This window comes from Rhinoderma darwinii, chromosome 2 (genome assembly GCF_050947455.1).
Source record: "Rhinoderma darwinii isolate aRhiDar2 chromosome 2, aRhiDar2.hap1, whole genome shotgun sequence".
NCBI classification, from domain to species: Eukaryota; Metazoa; Chordata; class Amphibia; order Anura; family Rhinodermatidae; genus Rhinoderma; species Rhinoderma darwinii.
Window position 1 is genome coordinate 167162833 of NC_134688.1, and position 23754 is coordinate 167186586.

The 23754-nt window shown below is 42.1% G+C and overlaps 1 protein-coding gene across 1 annotated transcript in view; it reads right to left on the reverse strand.

Annotated features, from left to right (window-relative positions):
• Positions 1–4257: 4257 nt before the first annotated feature.
• METTL21C (methyltransferase 21C, AARS1 lysine) overlaps positions 4258–23754 on the reverse strand; it is a 28327-nt gene continuing 8830 nt past the window's right edge. Inside the window, exons 3-4 of the mRNA XM_075852460.1 lie at positions 8228–8345; positions 4258–8083 (exon numbers count right to left, since the gene is read on the reverse strand). Coding sequence (XP_075708575.1) covers positions 7689–8083; positions 8228–8345 — 513 coding nt within the window. The 3' untranslated portion in view covers positions 4258–7688. The remainder of the gene's footprint in view (positions 8084–8227; positions 8346–23754) is intronic.

Here is a 23754-nt window from a genome sequence, read left to right on the forward strand (position 1 = left end):
TTTGTGTGGTTTTTTTTTCTCCGTTCAAATTAAAAAAAAATTAAAAAAAAACATCAACTTGATTCCCCAGATTGGCACTAGTAGTTACCAATCGAGCATGTGTATTCGTTAATGGAAGAAATTATTGCCATTAGCAGCTTTTCATCCACCCCATCATTTCCCTTGGTTGCAATTTAATGGACGTGTGTATTCGGAACAGACCTTTTGGAAAATGTGAGCAGCACCTGGCATTTGTTTCTGTAGGCAACTTTTTCACTTTTCCCTTAGCATACTACCCCAAGGTTTTTGTTTGTCTCTGCTATATATTTTTGGTTACATATATTTTTAATTTAGAAATCGGTGAGTGGAGGTTTTAGTTAATTCCCGTTACAATTAATGACCCAAAAACTCTGTACACCACTTTTCGTTAGTAGCTTTAGCTATCTTAAGCACACCCAGGTACACTGTAAAGTAACGCATGCAGTCATGCAATTATTAAAAAAAAGCTTGGGACTATTAAGGTTGCCTTTTAAAATATGGCATCCTATTAAACTATGGCATCCTATTAAACTAGTCAATGCTGCGTCAGCACTATTCTTTGAGAATTTCAAGTATTGCGTTTCCTTGACAAAGCAACAATGGACTGCAGTAAAGCACACGACTATTTGTATGAATCAGTCTGTTGCGCCAGTCTAGGTTTAGTGAGTGCCAGGAAAATTATTTCCTACTGAAATGCATAGTGCCATTTATAACATTAGGTAGAGGAGGAATAATTGCCTGGTACATTTTTCCATTGTTTCTGTTGGCCACAATGCTGTTCAGTGTCAATCACAGCAGCCGGGCTCACTCTACAGCCCTTCCTGTCGTCTTCTGATCGAGAAACCACTTTAATTTGATCAGAATTCAGCTTAGATGAGCGTTCAGGAGAAGACGCATGAGGCTGGAGAGTTAGTCCGGCAGCTGTGATTGACGGTGAATGGCATTAAGCAGCTTGCAATGTATTGGAATACATACAAGCTGCAGAAGAAAAACTGCAGCGTTCCTTTATTTATATATATATATATATATATGTGTGTGTGTGTATGTACCAAGTGCATATATTATGGGTTAAAAAAAACTTTTTTGTAATCTAAATGTATTTTGATCAAATTTTTATTCAATTTTAATGATGACCATCTTAATGCCATGCAATGGTATTGTAGAGAATGGTCTACATACTCAGAAAGTCTTCCCCAGTGTTTGTGGAAGTAAACCAATCGAAGATGGGTGCTTGTATTGTGAAGGTGGCTGCAAGCTTTCCCATAAATATATGAAGTCTCTGTATTGTATATGTATGTAGTGGGTATGTGCATTTGTGCTCTATAATCCAGCTTTAAATTTACACAATAAGCTTCTGTCTCATTATTGTATTAGAAGGCCCAACATCAAATTACATTGCTTACATTACAAGAAACTAATAACGAGGTATGTTCTAGTGTCAGAATTATGCCTGGTCCAGAAATACATTATCACGATTACAAATTAATTGATATTTTAATTGTTTACATCAGTGCTATAATGCAACTTCTTGATCCAGTATTAATCTGATCCATATATTTATTGGGTAATTTATTTAAACATAGTCATGATTATTAAGGGGCAAGTGTGCTTGGCTTTTGATGTAACTCCCAAAAAACTGAAATGTAGAGCCACCTCTCCATTCATTCTTCGCCTGGATATGGGGACCCCTGTTCTTGACATAGGTGCGTTTGCCATAAGTGCCTTGGGAAAAACCATTTAAAAGTCTAAAATTGGTATCTGTGCACCAGTTCAAGTGCAAATGAATAGAACATCAATAGACAGGATCTTGGAAAAAACATTTGCTTTTTAAGCGTAAGACTTTTTGGTGTTTGGATCTAGCCAGGATGATACCACAAAGGAAAATAAAGTTTTAGTTGCCTAGGTCTGGAAAAGGTTTTAAAAAGTTTGTCCGACATTTGGGCATCAGTCACTCTACTGTTTGAAATCACCTCCACTTGTACCACTTGTAGATGATTCAACATAGCTGACAACTTGGTCAGGCCATCCCATCAAATTCAGCACAAAAGCAGAACTCAAGAGGCTGAAATAAGACTTAGGGTATGTTCACACACACTAATTACGGACGTAATTCGGGCGTTTTTGCCCCGAATTACGTCCGAAAATAGCGCCTCAATAGCGTTGACAAACATCTGCCCATTGAAAGCAATGGGCAGACGTTTGTTCACACGAGGCGTAATTTACGCGTCGCTGTCAAATGACGGCGTGTAAATAGACGCCCGCGTCAAAGAAGTGACCTGTCACTTCTTTGGGCGTAATTGGAGCCGTTATTCATTGACTCCAATGAATAGCAGCGCCAATTATGTCCGTAATGGACGCGGCGTTCAAGCGCCTGCACATGCTGTTACGGCTGAAATTATGGGGATGTTTTAAGGCTGAAACATCCCCGTAATTTCAGCCGTTACGGACGCCCTCGTGTGAACATACCATTAGGCTGGATTCACACGAGGTCATTACGTCCGTAATTGACGGACGTATTTCGGCCGCAAGTCCCGGACCGAACACAGTGCAGGGAGCCGGGCTCCTAGCATCATACTTATGTACGATGCTAGGAGTCTCTTCCTCGCTGCCGGACAACTGTCCCGTACTGAAAACATAATTACAGTACGGGGCAGTTGTCCGGCAGCGAGGCAGGGACTCCTAGCATTGTACATAACTATGATGCTAGGAGCCCGGCTCCCTGCACTGTGTTCGGTCCGGGACATGTGGCCGAAATACGTCCGTCAATTACGGACGTAATGACCTTGTGTGAATCCAGCCTTAAAGGGTGTCTGTTGCCAGAAATGTCTCAAACCAGTAGCATAGTAATATAGTGTAGCTTCAGCTCAAAAATGTAAATGTAGATTCAGGTGAGTGGCTCTGTTGCAGCGAAAATCACTTTATACCTTGTATGCAAATGAGTGTTTTGGAGTTAAGATGGTGTCACTGTTGTTCCAAACTCATCTCCCTTCTATCCCCAGTCCGACCCTCGCTTCCCCCTTTTTTCTTTGACAGGGCAAGGCGGTGTAGAAGACATGATTACGCTTAGTCCCGTATTCTCCATGAGTCTGCCTGTGCCAGTACCTCACTGAAGCTCCACCGGTCTAATCGGCTTCACTGCGCATTTGCTGATTACATCACACTACAATGTACTGCGCATGTGCCGGTTAATCAAGGGTGGGTGGGTCGGTCGGTCTAGGGATAGATGGTAGAGCAGTTTGTAGCAACGGTGACTCTCACTCGTTGCTCCAAAAAGCTCATTTGCATATAAGGAATAAAGTGATTTTTGCTGCAACTGAGCCACTCTGCTAAAAAAAAAAAAAATTATGAAAAAAGGTGTTCGATTCAGGTGAGGCTATGCTATATTACGGTGCTGCTGGGTTTTATAGGTAAATTTCAGGTGACAGACTCTTTAAGGGTATGTTCACCCACCATGGGTTTGCCATAGGGAAATCTGCCGTAGAATTCTTAGAAAATCATATTTTTGCTGCAGATTGCGCCGCAGCAAAGTTTAATCTTTTTAAATACGCAGCACGGTTATTAAGCCGCTCCCATGTTTACCTGAGCATGTGACTGGTATAAAAATACCCCATTCACATGCATATTGGGTGGAATGTTAGCAAATGCTGTAAGGATTTAGGTGTGGAATCAGGTCCTAAACCCTGACACAATCGTGAACCTAGCCCAAGAACTCCTAACAGGCAGCTCTCATCACTATTGATGGCAAATAAATGACTGCAGAGTCAACTAGTTATTGGTTTGGGGTTTTTTTTGTTCAATTTCTTCACCATTATATATTGTTTGAATAAAGATAAAATGTTGACGGTTTCCACATTCCTTTTTATATTACAAATTCATGTTAAAGATAATGAATTATTTAGCAGTTGTCTGTGTGAGGCTATGGGAGACCAATGAGAAAATAAGCATCTGCAGATTTTATAAAAAGGTTGTATTGATGTGGCTCAACAGTTTAACTGAAAAAAGGAAGCTATGCAATTTCAGGGATATAATTATGAATCCAAATAATAGATCTGACTATGAAATAGGTAAACTTGTAGTTCCAATGTAGACTGTAGGTATAAAGTGCATTAAGATAGCATTTGGACTCCATTTTTTTTTCCCCCATGTTTTCTTATGTTAGTATTGTTCAAAAAAATGTATCGTATTCATCTTTATTTTTTATTCTACACACAATACCCCAAAATAAAAATAAAAAAAAAATACTAAAATATGAGTTTTTAATAAAGTTGTACACATTTCTACAAAACTAAATTAAATAACACATTTATATAAGTATTCAAACTTTTTCTTCTCTCAGTACTTTGAGACCTCTCCAGTGATTACTGCCTCAAGCTTCCTTTGGTTATATCACGACAAGTTTGGCACACGCACACTTGTACATGGGCGGTTTTGTTTTTGATGTTCTCTGAATATCCTCAAATTGTCAGGTTCGATGGTGAGCGTTGAAAAAAATGCTATTTTTAGGTCTCAAAAGAGATATTCAAGTCTTGGCGTTGCCACTCCAGATCACTCACAGATTTGGCCTGAATTGCTCCTGTGTTGTATTGGCTGCATGCTTAGGGTCATTGTCCTGTTGACACACTGTATGCTTCAGTCTGAGGTCCAGAGCAGGTTTTCATCAAGGAGATAGATGTACTTTGCTCCATTTGTCTTTTCTTCGTTCCTGACTGGTGTCCTAGTTCTTGCAGCTGAAAAACATTGGCACAATGTATGCTGCCACCGCCATGTTTTCCCAAAGTGATGGTATTGGAAAAGTGATCAGCAGTGTATGGTTTCCTCCAAAAATGATGCTTGGTATTCAGACCAAAGAGTTCAATCTTTGTTTTATTAGACCACTCAAACTCATGGTCTTGAGTGCCTTTTTGGCAAACTCCATGTGTCTTTTACTGAAGAGTGGCTTATGCCTGACCACTGTACCATGAGTCTGATTGGTTGAGTGCAGCAATGATGGTTGCCTTATGGAAAACTCTCCCATCTCCACACTGGAGCTCGGTCAGGGAGGTGACTAAGAAGTCGATGGTCATGGACAAAGGCCCTACCCCACCCATTGCTCTAGGAAGAGCCCTATTGGTTCGAAACGTCTGCCTTTTAAGAATGATGGGGGCCACTATGTTCTTCAACGCTGCAGCTATTTTATTTTATTTTTGTTTCCTTATATCTATTCATCCACACAATTTTGTCAGACTACTCCTTTGACTTAATGACTTTGTTTTTGCTCTGTCCTGCACTGTCAACAGTGGGACTTTATATAGCCTTTCTGAATCCTGTCCAATCGATTGATTTTACCACAAGTTTCCAAGCTGTATCAACATCTCAAGGATAATCAACTGAAACTGGATGAACCTTAGATCAACTTTGAGCGTCAAAGGGCCTGAATACTTAGGTCATTGTGATACTTTAGTTTTTTTTTTTTATTATACATTTGCACAAATTTTGACATACTTGATTTTGCTTTTTTTGTTATGGAGTATTGTTTAGAGCTTGATGAGAAAAAAATTAACAGTATTATCCATTTAAGAATAATGCTTTAACATAACAAAATGTGGAAAAAGGAAGCTTTCCTGTAATGCACGGTATCTCTTGTATCTGAAGATAACTTTCTGGCCCACAACTCAACCTATTTAGATACCATAAAAAGGATACCCCTAAATAGTATAGCAGTTTGCTTTTCTTTATGCTTATTCTTGGTAACCATTTAGGCGGCTTGCCACGTAGCGTAAACGCTGCAGAATTTTTGCAACGGAATTCTGTGCGGAAATTCCGCAGTATTTACAGTAGCAGCAGAGTGGATAAGATTTAGAAAATGTCATGCCCACGCTGTGGAAAAAAAAAAAGCAGTGTAAACGTTAATAAATTGACCTACGGTGCAGAATTTATGCTGCGTTTTTGTTGATTTTCTGTTGCGGGTTTTCCCCATTGAATTCAATGGGGATGCATAACCCGAAACAGAACGCCAAGTGTTGTGATGTATTTGCAGCAAATCGCAACTATGGTAAAAAAAAATACCCAGAACACACTCCTTCCTGCAGTCCGACGTCCTGGGTTGACGGTGCATCCCATGTGACCACTGCAGCCAATGACAGGCTGCAGTGTCAGCCAGGGAGGCCGGAGCAGACGTCAGAGGAGGAAGGTATGAACGTCTTCCGCAACGGATATGAATTTTGAAAAGCCGCACCACAATATGCCACGATTTTTCGGACAGAATGAACTGCGGGTTCCAGATCGGATATGCTGCGTGGTTTTTACACAGCATATCCTTCCCGTGGGAATCCGGCCTTAAAGCCCAACTTCTTTGCACGTCTTGCAGAAGCTCTCATATTATTACTATTCGGGCCAGTTGTACACAGGTTATGAGGAGGCTCTTATGCTATTGTGCACCACTGTAATCTGATGGTAATGGCTCTCAAGCATCCTTGATTTAGTGTGACAGTCCTGCATTGCTGGCACTATCCTGCACTTCTGGTCTGGCGGGCACGATCGGTCACAGCTTCTGTTCGGCAGCCTCCTTCCTGTGCAGAACTGTGTCACAAGAGTAGGGATTTAAAGCTGCCTGTAGTTTGCCTGCTATGAGGGGATGTGAGCAGAAGTGGAGGGCACAGCACTAGCATCACATTCGGAAGATCTTATTCCGGGCACATGCTGAGATTAAAAAAGATCTGAAAAATAGGTTACACACACATTTTCTGGCTGTGCTGTATCTACTACACAGCTACAGCTGCCTAAAGAGCGATTATGATTTATTTTTTTAATCAGAATACTTGTGTGCAGGGCCTACGCAAAAATATATTTTCCATAATATAAAGAATCGCAATGTGGGAAATACTTCCAAACTTTTTTTTTTGCTGCAACATACTGTACTGATACATACTGGCCAGTCGGATGCCAAAAATAAACTTTTGGCCGCCGGCTGATAATGGAGCCGTATGGACACAATTAACATGTACATTGGGAACTTTGCCAATGTACACGTTAAACCTAAACAAAAAAACAGGATGTGAATAGGGCCTTATATATCCACCCAATCTTTGAATACATTGTACACACTGAATATTGGTCACCTACTAACTGATAAATAGTTGCTATGTGAAGGAACCTTGAAAGCAGAATTGTAAGCGTGCTAAACTTATAAATTTGGTAAATTAAGCATTGCTGCCTTTTTTTTATAGTATCTCTGATATCGAACTGCATAAATCTTTAAATAATTTGAAATAAAATCCTGAAAAAAAACACATTTTTTAAGTTACAGAGACATAGGCAGCATTTGTAGCCAAGTCATATTAAAGAACAGTGGTCACGGACCTGTGGCTGTCAGGGCCTGCTGGGAGTTGTTTCAAGCAACGTTGGAGACCATTGATCCAGAGAATACGTGAGAATGGGTTTTCTTCAGAATCCTTATTTGAATATTGTACATTGTGTCTTACAAAGGGTTTTTCACTAGGTTTTTGTGCGGGACCCTATTTTTATTATACTGATGGAGAAGAGTCTTAATAAACATGCACTGTTTGTGAAGCTGAATGCGAGACACTGGTCTAGTCCACTTAGAAGTTCATGTTATAACTGGTCATACCCTGTCCTTTGACTCATTTAGTAACTTTGCAAGAAAGCATGCAAACAACATAACAAAGGAGCATTTAATCTACTTTGTGTGTTGCTTTGAAGATTTTAACCTCCAACTCTGGATACTCTGCCAGGACTACCGTTTCAAATGAGCTGTTGAAAGCTGCTAAAAAATCTAAATCCGTATTAAATCTGAATTTGTTTGCCCATATTAACTGAGTACCAGGCTGGCACAAATATGTCATTGTTTTCAGAAGTTTGTCAAGACAGGTGTGGTGGTAGACGACATCAGCGGCAAGAATATAATCAAACGGGCAAGAAGAATTTTGAAAGTTTCTTTGAAGATCGTGTCCCCATGTCAGCTCTTTCACTTCAGGAATATGCAAGCAGCGTCCTTTTGTGTTTCTTGACAAATTAAATCTCAGATTTCCCAGTATGTTGGGCAGGTCGGTCGCAATGACGTGAGCTCCTGGAAGAGGAAATTAGTGTCATACTGAACTATGTGTACATTGGTTGGGTGCGCTTTACTAGCAGCAACACTCCACTGACAAGCAATTAGTTGGAATTAAATCTGCGGTTAGTGTATGCACACTATAATAAATTATTCACAGACCTAAGATACATGCCACAATCGATACCAAGCCAGTTCCAGAGCCAATTTCCAAAATGTTCTTGTCTCTCAAATTAAATTCATCTTGGTTTTCTTCCAGGAAGTAACATAATGCCTTTGCCTGAAAATAATAAGAATAAAATTAAATGTTACCTTTATTTTACTGTTTGTTTTTTTTAAAACAAAAAATTCTAATATTGATTCATCATCAATAATAAATAGAAGATGCCAGGGATGAATAATTGTAATTGCAAAATCTCAAGTGGGGTTCTAATAATGTCAAACAAACCCAGGTCATCACATTTGATTTTTTGTTTTGTACTAAAATACTTTTGCTGTTTTTTATCTGACCTAAAAGTTTAGGGCGGTGAGGAGGGCTTAAATCGACCAAAAAACACTTACATCTTGCATGTTAATACTTTCTATGGTTCCAATTCAAACTCGTAATACAAAAACATATACAGTAGTGTTAAAAAAATATAGCAGTAAGTTTAAAAAAGCAAATAAAGCACAAAATCATTATAACTTTTATTTGCCTAAATGTAAATGCACTGGAAATACTACACATTCAATTCCAAATTAATAACATTTATCTAGTTCGTGTTAATACTTTACAGAAAGTAAAGAAAAAGGAATATTAGGTTGTTCAAAAAAATACCAGTGCCAGCATTTTTCTTTAAAAATGTAATGTATAAACTGAAAAAATGCTTCAGATTTTACTTTACTGAACTAATGTTTAGTGGCATAACCATTGTTTCTGAGATCTGCTTGACATCTGTGTTGCATGGAGTTGACCAAATTCTAGCACCTCTGAACAGGTATTCCAGTCCAGGAAGATTGGACGACATTCCACAGTTCTGCATTTTTGGGTTTTGCCTCATAAACCGCATTTTTTATGTCACCCCACCAGTTCTCTATGGGATTGAGGTCGGGGGATTTGGCTGGCCACTCCATTTCCTCAATCCTGTTTGTCTGTAACCAAGATGTTGTTCGCTTACTGGTATGTTTTGGGTCATTGTCGTGTTGAAACACCAATTTCAAGGGCATTTCTTCTTCGGGCATAGGGCAACATGATTTCAAGTATTTTGTATATTCAAACTGATCCATGATCCCTTGTATCCGATAAATAGGCCCAACACCATGGTATGAGAAACATCCCCATATCATGATTTTTGCAGCACCATGCTTTACTGTCTTCACAGTGTACTGTGGCTTGAATTCAGTGCTCGGGGGTTGTCTGACATACTGTCTGCGGCCACTAGACCGAAAAATAAAAATTTTGCTTTCATTAGTCTACAAAATGTTGCGCCATTCTCTTTGGGCCAGTCAATGTATTCCTTGGAAAATTTTAACCTATTCAGGACATGTCTTTTTTTCAACAACGGGACTCTGCAGGAGTTCTTGCTGCTAACTTGGCTTCCCTTTATTGTCTTATAATTGTAGCAGTACTCACAGGTAACTTCAGATCTTCTTTGACCTTTCTGGAGGTGATCATTGGCTGAGCCTTTGCCATTTTGGCTATTCTTCGATCCATTCGAACTTTAGTTCCCCGCTTCCTTCCTCGTCTTTCAGGTTTTGGTTGCCACTTCAAGGCATTTGAGATCATTTTAGCTGAGCAGCCTATAATTTGCTGCACTTCTCTATATAATTTTCCCTCTCCAATCAACTAGTTAATCAAAGTATGTTTTTCATTAGAACAATGTCAGGAAAGACCTATTTTCCCCAGTATTTCAGAAGGAAATGAACTACAACCAACATGTGCAACATTTGCCACTCTCCTACCTTAAATACGGGCCAAAATTGACACCTGTTATTCCATAGAAAGAAGGACTTCACCAATTTAACTCCTCACTGCTATTATTTTGAACAAACCCCTTTCAATTCAATTACTCAGAATGTTGGCTGTTTTTTTCCTACTACTCTACTACACTTAGCAAATAATTTACTTGTATGTAGAAATATCACTTCTACCAAAAACATTGATTTATCAGTTTAATGGAGTTGGTCTGCTATTTTTTTGAACACTACTGTATATTCATACAAAAAAACGCCAGTTATATCTTGTGAAGGTACATTATAAATTTATCAGCATTGAAAATTATAAGCAATTTCTATGGAAAGGAAGCAAAGTGCTGCTGCAGGCTATTTGACTGTTTACTATAGGCTTGCTTGTAACTGCTTCAAATTATAAAGCACTGCAAAATTCCCAAGTGTCCTAGAAACAGCAGGACAGTTCTGGATTGCCAGTACTGTCCCGTCAACTATGAGGCAATGGTTTGCCAGGATGCACAATAAAAACAGATCTTTTCAATTGCGCTTATAATCCAATAAAAACCATAAAATTTAATCAGGTAGGTTCCACTCCCCAGGTGGGGGAAACGGTGTAGACTAACTACCCCTAGAACCCCCTCAATCCAGATTAGCCTTGAACATAAATGTTCCACCTGTTGGCAGCACTCTAGAGGAACAACTAGGGGGTTTCCTAGTTGTAAGGCTGTCTGTCCTTTATGACTCTACCCTAACTTCCATCCATATTTGTGTTTTTGCAATGGTTTGCTGGGAAGACATCCTCCTCTGCTGAAGGAAATAGGATAATCGGAGTGTATGCCATGGAGAATGCAAGGGAAGGACTAGCTGCAATATTAGGCCCTAGTACGGAGCTGAACGGCATGGTTCTGTCGTACAGGCTGCAACTGGTGCCATATGTAATGAGCTAATCTCACCTAGAATCAACATTTATAGGGTAGAATACCTCTGTATGTATGGAAACCGATAGAGCATGACAGTTTCTTTTCTGTCAGATTCGTATGGAACCAGAGGCATATGGAGGTAGAAAAGAGGCCCCATTGCACCTCTATCGGAGCCCTATTACGGCTCTGTACAAAATAATGCATAATATGGCTGTGTGCATGAGGCCTTTCACTGATGCCAATGCTTTTTGCTACCAATGGGTAAGAGCAAAATTGTTTTTTGTCCATGTAAAATGAAAAATAGGTCACTTGAAATATAATTTCAGATAATTTTACGATCTTTAAAACAGTTTATCTGAGGTTCAGCCACATAATAAAATGAACAATGAATGTCCCAAATCTATAATAGGAATTTTTTTTTTCTCTGTCTGTCCTACATGCAACATTGCAATTAAAACATAAGGCAATTATGCTAAAATAAGGATGTTATTAGGACAGTAGTCAATTAGCCTTGTTTTAAAGGAACAGGAAATCCTGGAATTAGGTGACTTGCCAACAAAAATGTCAAAGTATATAACCTTCCCTTCTCCGCACTGCAGGGAAACAAAAATGTTTTATATGAGCTTTTATGTTTAAAAGTGGTGGATAGCGCTCTAGCTACAGCAGTTTGCCTTTCAATAGAGAACTGTTCATGAGTGGATTCCATAATCATTTATCTAGCATGGGGTCAAATGATAAGGGAGGATTGACACGGTGTGGTTTTGCCACATCTTTATGCAAATCATGGTAAAAAAATTTCGGTGTGGTTTTCGGCCACGTGGCAATAAACTCCGAAAAACCACACCGTGTGAAACCACTCTAAAAGAACCATTTATTGTGCCTATCATGATTAATAATATTTCAGCATAATGTGCAGTCATTGTGAGACAAAATTGTATGGATTTAGGCCTCATGCACACGGCCGTGCCCGTAATCAATGGTAACGGATCCGGTGCAAATGGTTTCCGTTTGCCACCTTTGTTTAAGGGTTCCGTCGTTTTGACAGAATTAATAGTGCAGTCGACTATGGTATTGATTCCGTCACAACGACGGAACCCTTAATCAATGGTGACAAATGGAAACCATTTGCACCCGATCCGTCACCATTGATATCAATGGTGATGCAAACGGAAACCTATGGTTTCCGTTTGTTTCAGTTTGGTTTCCGTTCATGGGTTCCCCTGATGAAAAGCTCAGACGGAACCCATGAACAGAGTCCTGGCGCAGATGTGAACAAAGCCTGAGATAGCTGCCTGCACAGCTGATCCCCTAACATAAACGTACATGCTTGAATGAGCCCAACATTCATGTTTACTGTCATAGGAAATAACTGATAACTGATTGCCAAACACCTGGCGGCGCATATCTCCCGGGGTAATAAAGGATTGGGCTGGTTGAAGTTTGGTTACAGTGATGGCAGACTACATGGGACAGACTTTGTGTTGTTTGTTGCTTACAGTTATTGAGCAAATAATTGCAGATTATAATTTTTTTTACGTTTTTGCCCCATTGTCTAAATTTCCAATGTACAATTTGTTCTAAAATTACTTATGGACAGGAGTGGATTAAGGATACAATTGGACCTAGGCTTTTTGGATAGTGTGTAAAATAGAATGCTTATAATTTAAAAAAGTGACCGAAAAAAACCAAAAACATACAGCTACTAAATAAAAAGGGTATACAGTGACCAAATTAATAGCACATACAGTCACTGAATAAAAAGGGCATACACAGCAACTCAAGAGCATGCAGAGGCAGATTACAATGCGTAGCTTTCATGGGCACCCGGGAGCCTTAGGTTGTTCAGATTGCACTCATTATAATTCTTCCCTGATTTTCTTAAAATATTTTGATAGTTATATCTTGCAGATATATTTTATATATTATATTACGTATATTTTAGGTGTTTTGACAAAAACATTTTAAGAAATTGTCCAGAGAAACAAAAACATCACCATTGCTCTTATAATATAAAAGTAAAGCACTCGTTTCCATTAGCAAAGTTGCCCTGGCTGCCTGAATGGCGGTCGTCACACCTGCATGTCACTGGCAGCTGCGTCTTCCTCCTGTGTCTGTCGGCGTGTCACTAGTCATTTGGGGAAAAGGAGCAGGTCGGCATACTACAGAGGCAGTGGCCGGGGGGAGGGGTGCTAAGCATACACATATTGCTTTACATTTAATATTTAAAGAGCAATTGTCATGTATGTGTTCCCTCCTTAACCTCTTTAACTGTGAAGCACATAAAATATAATCGCCTTCGATTCATAGTAAACTATCAATCATGTTTAAAACTGGTCATCAAATAATTTGGTTTAGAAGACAATTGATTTTTTTTTACTAAACAATAATAAATTATGTAACAATATTTATTTAAAATAGGTAAGTGTGGCAGGGTGTAAGCTGCCACATGTGGGGAAGGGGTCAATTCCACTGGAACCCCATGCTTACATTCGCAGCATTTAAGTTTTATATATATATATATATAAGTTATATATATAAGTACAAAATATAGGTCCAAAATTCTGTGCTGATTAATTTCATAATATATTTTTATAGAGGTTTTAGCGCCGTTTTTCTGATAGAGAGCTCCACGTCAACTCCGTAAACATACATTTACAACATAAAATAATGGCTACCAGCAGCCACCACTAAAGGGAGCATAGGAGCTAAATATATACTGTTATATATAAACATTGGAGTTTTCCAACTAAGTACATTTATCACCAATCCACTAGGACTTCCACCAATCACTAGAACGGGGGTCCAGACCCCCGTTCCTTGTCACTGCATGATCGCAGTGAGGAGGATTTTGAATAGAGCGGCGGCTGCGCATGTACGCTGCACTCCATTCAATGTCTAGGTCGGGTACAGCACCGCCACTCCATTCAAAATCCTTCAATGTGCAATGACAAGTAACTGGAGTCGGGACCACCGTTCTAGTGATCGGTGTGGGGCCCCAGCGATAATACATTTATCACCTATCCAATGGATAGGTGATGAATGTGCTTAGTAGAAAAACCCCTTTAACCTCAATGACAAGGCAGTTTGCAGTTAGCTTCCATGCTCCCTCTATTAGTAACTGCATATAGCTATCATGTTATGTTTTACATGTTTATGCAGGGGATTTGGAGCTCTGGAACAGAAATACAAAGCTCAACTGCACCATGTGGCCTCACCCTAAAGCTGGATTCACTCAAATAGAATTTCTGGCTGTTTTTGTTGATGCAGTTTTTTTTGTTAAAAGGAGTGGATACAAACGAGGGAAGTATAGATCCTCTCCTTACACTTTTCCTTTCTTTATGTATCCACTCATGGCTTTAGCTTAAAAAACTGCATGTTTGAATCCAGCCAAAGGGCTCATGCAAATGACCATATTAACACCCCGTTTTGTACCATCTACCGTACTTTCATATGTCTGCAGGGGCGGACATACCGCATGTGCAGCCGGTGCAGCTGCACAAGGGCCCCGCGTGGGAAGGGGGCCCGTTCCTCTGCTGGCCGACTCAGTTCTCAGCTGCGCGATGCTGAGGACTGAGACAGAGGCCCGTGGACCACTGGCGTAGCTATAGGGGTCGCAGCGGTCGCAATTGCGACCGGGCCCCGAAGCCAGGGGGGCCCACGGCCCCCCGCACCACATCAATAAAAAGTTACTATAGTAACTCGGGCCGCGGGCCCCTGTTACTATAGTAACATACTTTACTTACCTTCCTGGTTCCGGATCGCAGCGGAGGTCCTGACGTCAGGCGCTGTGCGCAGCGCATGACGTCACAGCGCTATGCCGCCGCGCACAGCATCGAGACTACAGAACTCCCGCCGCGGCCGAAGAGGAAGGTAAGATAGCCCTGACTGGCGGGGTCCGACTCCTGGGACCCGCCAATCAGCTGTTTTGAAGGGGCCGCAGCACTCGTACGAGAGCTGTTCCCCTTCATTCCTGTCACTTCATTCCGGTCACACTGTGAATCGGTTTCGGCGATTCACAGTGTGGGCGAGTAGTGAAATGAAGGGGAAGCAGCTCTCGTACGAGTGCTGCGGCCCCTTCAAAACAGCTGATTTGCGGGTCCCGGGCGACACATCAGCTATTGATGGCCTATCCTGTGGATAGGCCATCAATGTTTAGGGACTGCACAACCCCTAAGCCTACGATGTAGCAGGCTTAGGGGGCCCATGAGACAGGATCACAGATTGTGTGATGCTGTCTGCTGGGCCCTGTATCTAAGCCAATCACATGGTAGGCTTAGATACATGGCCCATGCGTGATCCTGTCTGCTGGGCCCTGTATCTAAGCCTACCACACTGTAGGTTTAGATACAGGGCCCCAGCACACAGTAATCTTATACTGTATAAGATTACTGTCTGCTGGACCCTGTATCTAAGCCTACCTTGTGGTAGGCTTAGATACAGGGTCCCACAGACAGTATCACACATGGGCCCTGTATCTAAGCCTTAGGGTATGTGCACAGACACTAATTACGTCCGTAAGTGACGGATGTATTTCGGCCGCAAGTACCGGACCGAACACACTGCAGGGAGCCGGGCTCCTAGCGTCGTACTTATGTACGACGCTAGGAGTCCCTGCCTCGCTGTGGGACAACTGTCCTGTACTGTAATCATGTTTTCAGTACCGGACAGTTGTCCGGCAGCGAGGCAGGGACTCCTAGCGTCGTACATAACTATGATGCTAGGAGCCCGGCTCCCTGCAGTGTGTTCGGTCCGGTACTTGCGGCCGAAATACGTCCGTCAATTCCGGACGTAATTAGTGTGTGTGCACATACCCTAACACATGTGTTACTAATCATTTTTTGTGTGTTTTCTTACAGGTTCGGTCGTTGGACTACGGCGGATTCCAGGACTACTTCGATGACAGCTTTTTTTTTTATTAATAAAATGGTTAATGAGGGTTGTGTTTTTTTTTTTATTTCAATAAAATATTTTTTCTATGTCTTTGTGGTTTTTTTTTAAACTATATTACTACCGCCTTAGTAATGGCCGCCGGCTGATTGACAGCATCCATTGCTAAGGCAGGGCTTAGTGTTAGCCGGTGCAGAGGCTAACACTAACCCCCTTTATTACCCCGGTACCCACCGCCACCAGGGGTGCTGGGAAGAGCCGGGTACGATCCAGTACCTGACCATCTGTAGTGATGGTCGGCCACTGGGGTGGCCGCAGGCTGGTATTATCAGGAGGGGAAAGGCCAGATACAGTGGCCCTTCCTACCCTGGTGATGCTAGGCTGCTGCTGCTTTATTGTATCTGGCTGGTTATGAAAATGGGGGGGACGCCACGTCATTTAAAAAATAATTGGAAAGAACGATGTCGGGTCCCCCCCAATTTTCATAACCAGCCAGATACAACACAGCAGCAGCAGGCAGCATTACAAGGGTGGGAAGGGCCACTGTTTTTGGCCTTCCCCAGCCTAATACTACCAGCCTGCGGCCACCCCGGTGCCTGCCCGTCACTACAGCTGGTCGGGTACTGGTTTGTACCCGGCTCTTCCCAGTACCCCTGGTGGCGGTGGGTACCGGGGTAATAATGGGGGTTAGTGTAGACTCTGCACCGGCTAACATTAAGCCTCGCCTTAGTAATGGAGGTTGTCAATCAGCCAGCGGCCATTACTAAGGCGGTGATAATAAAGTTTAAAAAGATACAAGCACATAGAAATTTTTTTTATTGAAATAAAAACACAACCCTCATTAACCATTTTATTGAGAATAAAAAAAACGCCGTCATTGAAGTCCTCGTATCCGAAGTCCAACAACCGAACCTGTAAAAAAAACACAAACACACAAAAATAATCAGTAACACATAAAGAAGCAAAATTATTATTCTTACCTTTCCTGGGTCCAGCGCTGGAGCCGCAATGTCAGCGAGCTGGGCCCTGTATCTAATCCTATCATGTGTGATACAGTCTGCTGAGCTGTGTATCTAATCCAATCATGTATGATACTGTGCTGGGCCCTATATCTAATCCGATCATGTGTGATACTGTCTGCTGAGCCACTGTATCTAATCCTATCATGTGTGATACTGTCTGCTGAGCCACTGTATCTAATCCTATAATGTGTGGTACTGTCTGCTGAGCCACTGTATCTAATCCTATCATGTGTGATACTGTCTGCTGAGCCACTGTATCTAATCCTATCATGTGTGGTACTGTCTGCTGAGCCACTGTATCTAATCCTATCATGTGTGGTACTGTCTGCTGAGCCACTGTATCTAATCCTATCATGTGTGATACTGTCTGCTGGGCCACTGTATCTAATCCTATCATGTGTGATACTGTCTGCTGAGCTGTGTATCTAATCCTATCATGTGTGATACTGCCTTCTGAGCCACTGTATCTAATCCTATCATGTGTGATACTGTCTGCTCAGCCACTGTATCTAATCCTATCCATAGTTTATAGGGTCGTAGTGCTATAGATATGCTATGCTGTCTCCTATACACACACTTTTTTTTGGGGCGGACACATATGTATTGGGGCTATTTCCCGGACATTTTAAGCCCTGAGGGTATGTTCACACGGCAGCGTCTGTTACGGCTGAAATTACTGTGCTGTTTTCAGGAGAAAACAGCACCGTAATTTCAGCCGTAATGGCATGTGCAGGCGTCTTTTGCTGCGTCCACTACGGAAGTAATTGAAGCTGGTTTTCCATGGAGTCCATGGAAAACGGCTCCATTTACATCTGAAGAAGTGACAGGCAGTTTTTTACGCGCCGCCTTTCGACAGCGGCGCGTAAAAAAAAATGACCATCGGCACAGAACATCGTAAGACCCATTCAAATGAATGGGCAGATGTTTTCCGACGCTTTTGAGCCGCATTTTCGGATGTAATTCAATGCTAAAACGCCCAAATTACGTCCGTAAATAGTGTGTGTGTGAACCCAGCCTTAGTGACGCCCCGGCTGCTAGTGCTGCATTGTTGGGTCACTTAGGAGACCCAGCGATGCAGCTGAAAGCGGACCGTCGGCCATGAGAAGTTTGCGGGGTGGGGGGGGGGGGCCCTGGCACATTATCTGCACAGGGGCCTTTTGCAGTCTGTGTCCGCCACTGTATGTCTCCAAATATCATATAAAGTTTTTCTTTGTTGGATTCAGTGCGGTAAAATATACTGCAATAAGTATTGTAGAAGAAATCAATCGATCGCATGTTTTATATATATATATATATATATATATATATATATATATAGATAGATACATATATGTACATGTATATATACATATATATGTACATATGTATACATGCGTACATATATATACATATATATATATATATACATACATATATATATATATCGGAAATCAGAGCAGCAGCAAATAATAGTCAATGGTGGGTGCAGTGTAGTCACTGACTTCTCCTGGAAAGGAATTCCCTGCCACAGGTCGGGAATTCCGCTTCAGAAGTGAGTGACGTCACTGTGTCCATATATGGACAGTTTGGTCACTCACTTCTTCTGTAGCGGAATCCCCGGCCACAGGGTCGGTGATTCCGCTTCAGAATTGAGTGACGTCACTGTGTCCATATATGGACAGTGTAGTCACTCACTTCTCCTGTAGCGGAATCCCCGGCCATGGGGTCGGGGATTCCGCTTCAGAAGTGAGTGACGCCGCTGTGTCCATATATGGACAGTGTAGTCACTCACTTCTCCTGTAGCGGAATCCCCGGCCACGGGTCGGGGATTCCGCTTCAGAAGTGAGTGACGTCACTGTGTCCATATATGGACAGTGTAGTCACTCACTTCTCCTGTAGCGGAATCCTCGGCCACGGGTTGGGGATTACGCTTCTGAAGTGAGTGACGTCGCTGTGTCCATATATGGACAGTGTAGTCACTCACTTCTCCTGTAGCGGAATCCCCGGCCATGGGGTCGGGGATTCCGCTTCAGAAGTGAGTGACGTCGCTGTGTCCATATATGGACAGTGTAGTCACTCACTTCTCCTGTAGCGGAATCCCCGGCCACGTGTCGGGGATTCCGCTTCAGAAGTGAGTGACGTCGCTGTGTCCATATATGGACAGTGTAGTCACTCACTTCTCCTGTAGCGGAATCCCCGGCCACGGGGTCAGGGATTCCACTTCTGAAGTGAGTGACGTCGCTGTGTCCATATATGGACAGTATAGTCACTCACTTCTCCTGTAGCGGAATCCCCAATCCCCAGCCGGGGGATTCCGACTCCTACAGGGAGCAAAAAAAAGACCCTCCTCACATGCACTCTGCACTGTGAGGAGTAGGAGGAGAGAGAGCGTGAGCGACGGAATACATGGCCATCACTCGGGACACATTCCGGTGATGGCCGTGTATTACCCGGCCCCATAGACTTCTATGGGAGCCAGGTAAACGGCCGAAAATAGGGCATGCCCCATTTTTTGACGGCCAGGTTTCCCGGGCCATCACAAAATCGGTCGTGTGAATAGCCCCATTAGGGGTCTATTGTTCCTAATGCAGACGTGTGACGGCCGATTTATTAACGGCCGTCACCCGGCCGGGAAACCCTGACGTGTGAATAAGGGCTTAGGCCCCATGCCCACTTCAGTTTTTTCCTTCAGGGTGCTAGCCGTTTTTCTGACGGCTAGCACACTGACCCATTCATTTCAATGGGGCCATGCACACTTCAGTTTTTTTGACGGTCCCATTGCTCCGTTACGATCCAAAGTAGAGCATGTCCTACTTTGGTCCAAGATTCCGTGACCGTGAGGCCCATGCAAGACAATGGGGCCGTCAAAAAAACTGAAGACACACGGAAGGCATCCGTGTGCCATCCGTGTGTGACGGAGCCGTTGCCTAGCAACGGCCGGGTGGGCCGAAAAACATTACAGAAATATTACACTAATCGGCAGCCACTTGTCTCTATCAATCACTGATAGAGAAAAAAGGCTGCTGATTAAAAATAAAATAAAAATCAGTTCATACGTCCCCGGTCGTTGTCTTGGTGACGAGTCCCTCTTCTTCCTCCAGTCCTGCTTTCCTTTCTGACGCGGCAGCCTGTGATTGGCTTCAGAGGCCGCTGCAGCCTGTGATTGGCTGCAGAGGCGACATGGATGAAACGTCATCGCTAGAGGCCGGACAGGAGGAAAGTAAGTATGAACTTTATTTTTTTTATTTTTTATTACATTAAAATTGTATTTTCCGAGCATCGAGCATGGTACTGTCCAGGGTGCTGAAAAAGTTACCGCCGATCAGTGCAGCCCATTAACTCTTTCAGCACCCTGGACAGTACCATTCACGGCGCTCGGAAACGGAAACACGGAGTTCCACACGGGAGTGCACACGGGAGTGCACACGGCCGCTAAAACGGGCAAACGGATCCATCAAAAACGGCCATGAAAACGGTGTCGGAAGTGTGCACGAGGCCTTAGACTGGCGTTTCATTGGCCAGTCTAAGAAACAACGTCGCTGGAATAAGATGCAATAAATTTATTAAGAGGTGCATCTTGGATGTCCGTGCACTAGAAAGGGGATCTGCGCTAACACCTAGTTTATGTGCAAATTGCAACTTTTCTTCGCCAGAAAACTGATGTGACTTGCTTAATAAATTCCCCCCAGGTGTCTGCTTTGTGATCCTCTACAGAAGTCCCATTTAAAAATGTACAAAATAATATGGACAAAGTACAATTGGAATTCTTTATCAAGATCAATATGTTTAGTCATATGGTTATTCAGTGGCAGACACACAAAGGGCCCCTGTGCAAGGACATTATAAGGACAACTTGCACTTCAATAACTTAACACAGAGAACCCGAAATATATCTCTATCAATACACCAGTAGTTGTGAGTCATGGATTTCATTACATCAGTTGCTTACATTTAATCTAATAGACAGTAGGAAGCTTCTAAGATGAAGGAGGGCACCCTTGCCTGCTGGGCCCCTGTGCAGCGGCACAGGTTGCACATATGGTATGTTCGCCCCTGGTGTTAGTAATGATTAATGCCTACTCTAAATATTTTACTTGTTGGCTGCATTTTCCCTTCTATTTCTTAGAACATGTCAACATGACTTTATTGCTGAAATGTTTGATTGATGTAACCCGGCATTTCTAACCCGCAAATAAAATGATTTATAAGCTCCAAATTGTATTTGCCTGTTGCTATCCAGTAGTTCAGGGACAGAACAGTACACAAGAATAGCATTTTTCTCAGCTAGAAAAAGCAATCTAAATGTTCTATTATGTTTTCTGAAATAAATCACTTAAACCCTTCTAATGAGCATTTGTTCCTGCGTTCTCTCCCTAGCAATTACATACAACTCCTACAGTCCAGTCATTGACTCATGATTTGTGGGTTTCAATAGAGAGCTGGCAAGTCTTGACTTAGGAAGCAAGCGGAAGAATAAGGCTGAGAGCACCACAGGAGTAACTGTAATTTTAATATAGCATTCCATTATGAAAAGCAATGTAGAGAGAGAAGGGCCTTACTGACAGATTCTTGTAAAAAATACCATAGTCTTGAACATGTAGCACACGGGTCTCAAACTCGGCCGGGTGGATGGGCCGCATATTGAAAAAATTGGAAGTTGAAGGGCTGCATTACAAAAAAAAATTGATACCATACAAAATTGTTGTTATTTGTGTTTCAATAATTTTTATTGGAGGTTTAAAAGAAAAGGTATACTGTACATCAAACAATACAAATTACAGTTGGGGGCATTCCCCGAAGATCGAATCATCAATTAGATATTTGAACTACTATAACATTAGTATAATAATACCGCTAGGTTTAAACTTCCCGGAAATTTTTGAGTTTACACAATCTAGTTTTCCACTTTAAGTGTCGCTAAATGCAGTCTGGCAGCTCAGTTGGCAGCGTTTGGCAGACACAAAAACGTCAATATTGGGCTTGATATCATGCGCGGTAGCCAATCGCAATGTTGCACGAAGATCTTCATCTGTAAGTCTTGACCGTAACGCTGATTTGTTAATCTTCATTGAAGAGAAGAACTGTTCACATACGTACTTACTGCCAAACATGGTCATGATCCTGGCAGCGGCATTAACAAGTTTTGGAAACTTTTCTTGAGAGACAAATTTGTAGAGATCTTCTGAAACGCAAGCAACGTCTACCGCAAACGGAGTGGCAAAGAGTGCAAATTCAGGTTCAAGATCCCGGAACTCATGAAAACGTCGATCAAACTCTTGCAGTAATTGAGAAATGATATCTGAGTAATAACGAAGGTGTTGTGGTTCAACTCGTATCGACTGCAAAGCGGAGAAATGTGCCAAATTGCTAGACATCAGCTATTTGGCCCACAAAGACAGCTTACATCTGAATGCCTTGACACTGTCATACATCATCGTAATCATCTGCTTTGGGCCCTGAAGTTTCAAGTTGAGTGCGTTGAGGTGTTCTGTGACATCTGTTAGAAACGCTAAATCAGATAGAAAAGCTGGGTCAGAAAGTTGGAAAACGTTGTTATCTTTTAGTGCCATAAAAAGCGCTATCTCCTATGTTAAAGCAAAAAATCTCTTCAACACGCTTCCCCGACTCAACCATCTGACCTCGGTGTGATACAGCAAGTCTCCATATTCAGTGTCCATATCGGATAAAAAAGAAGTGAACCGCCTATGGTTAAGACCTCTTGCCCGTATAAAATTAACCGTCTTAACAACAAAGTCCACAACTTCTTTCATTTTTAGACTTTTGCTACACAGCGCTTCCTGATGCAGAATACAGTGTATTGCACTGAAAGGACTTGACAAAGAAAGTTGGTTTCGTTTTGCTTTCAATAAGCCCACAACACCAACATTTTCAGAACACATTGCTGGTGCACCGTCAGTTGCCACATACACGAGTTTATCCCATGGCAGTCCTGCTGTGTTAATACAACCTTCGAGCTCTTTAAAAATGTCACGACCGGTTGTTTTGCCTTTCATAGGTAATAAATCGAATAATTCTTCGGTTATGTTTAGGTCTCCATCAACCCCACGAATAAAGACAGCACAATATGCAGTATCTGTTACACCAGTACTCTCGTCAATCGCTATGGAAAATGCTGCAAAACCTTGCGCTCTTGTAATCAGTTGCTGATGAATGTTACTAGCAGATTCAGTGATTCTACTAGCAACAGTATTTGCCGAAAAGCTTATGCCTTCAAACAGTTTCTGTTTATCCGGACAAATAATTTCACATGTCTTTATAAAACAGTCTTTAATGAATTGGCCTTCAGTGAATGGTCTTGAAGATTTTGCTTGACTTATTAACACTTGAGAAAAAGGTTCGCTGTTTTTTAAGCGATGCTTTCAGTTGCTGAACCTTTTCATCACGTATTTTGCCAGACAGTGCATCATACTGTTCTCCATGCTGCGTCATGTAATGTCGACGCACATTGTAGTCTTTAAGCACCGCGATAAACTGGAAACAAATCAGACACTGGGCTCTGTCTTTTACCTCTGTGACAAAATATAAGTTTTCCCACTTGTCCTGGAATATTCGTTTCTCATCAGCAATCTTGCGATTTTTCGATGACGACGCCATTAATGACTGTAAAGGGGTTCTCTGGGAATTGAAAAATATGTCAGTTAGCAACCCATAGAAATATATCATAGTTTGCTGCCACATGGAATTATAGTGCCCTCATAGGCATACATTGTATGTCTATGAGGGCACTGCAGAGCACTGTCATCCACATCCACCTCTGCAGAGCACTGTTACCTATATCTACGACTGCAGAGCTCTGTAACCTACATCCACTTCTGCAGGGCACTATTACCTACACATCCACCGCTGTACAGCCACTGCTGCATACACAGTCTGCGGCCCCCCCCCCTCAGTAAAAATATACTGTCCGATCCCCCAATAATTAAAAAGTGCC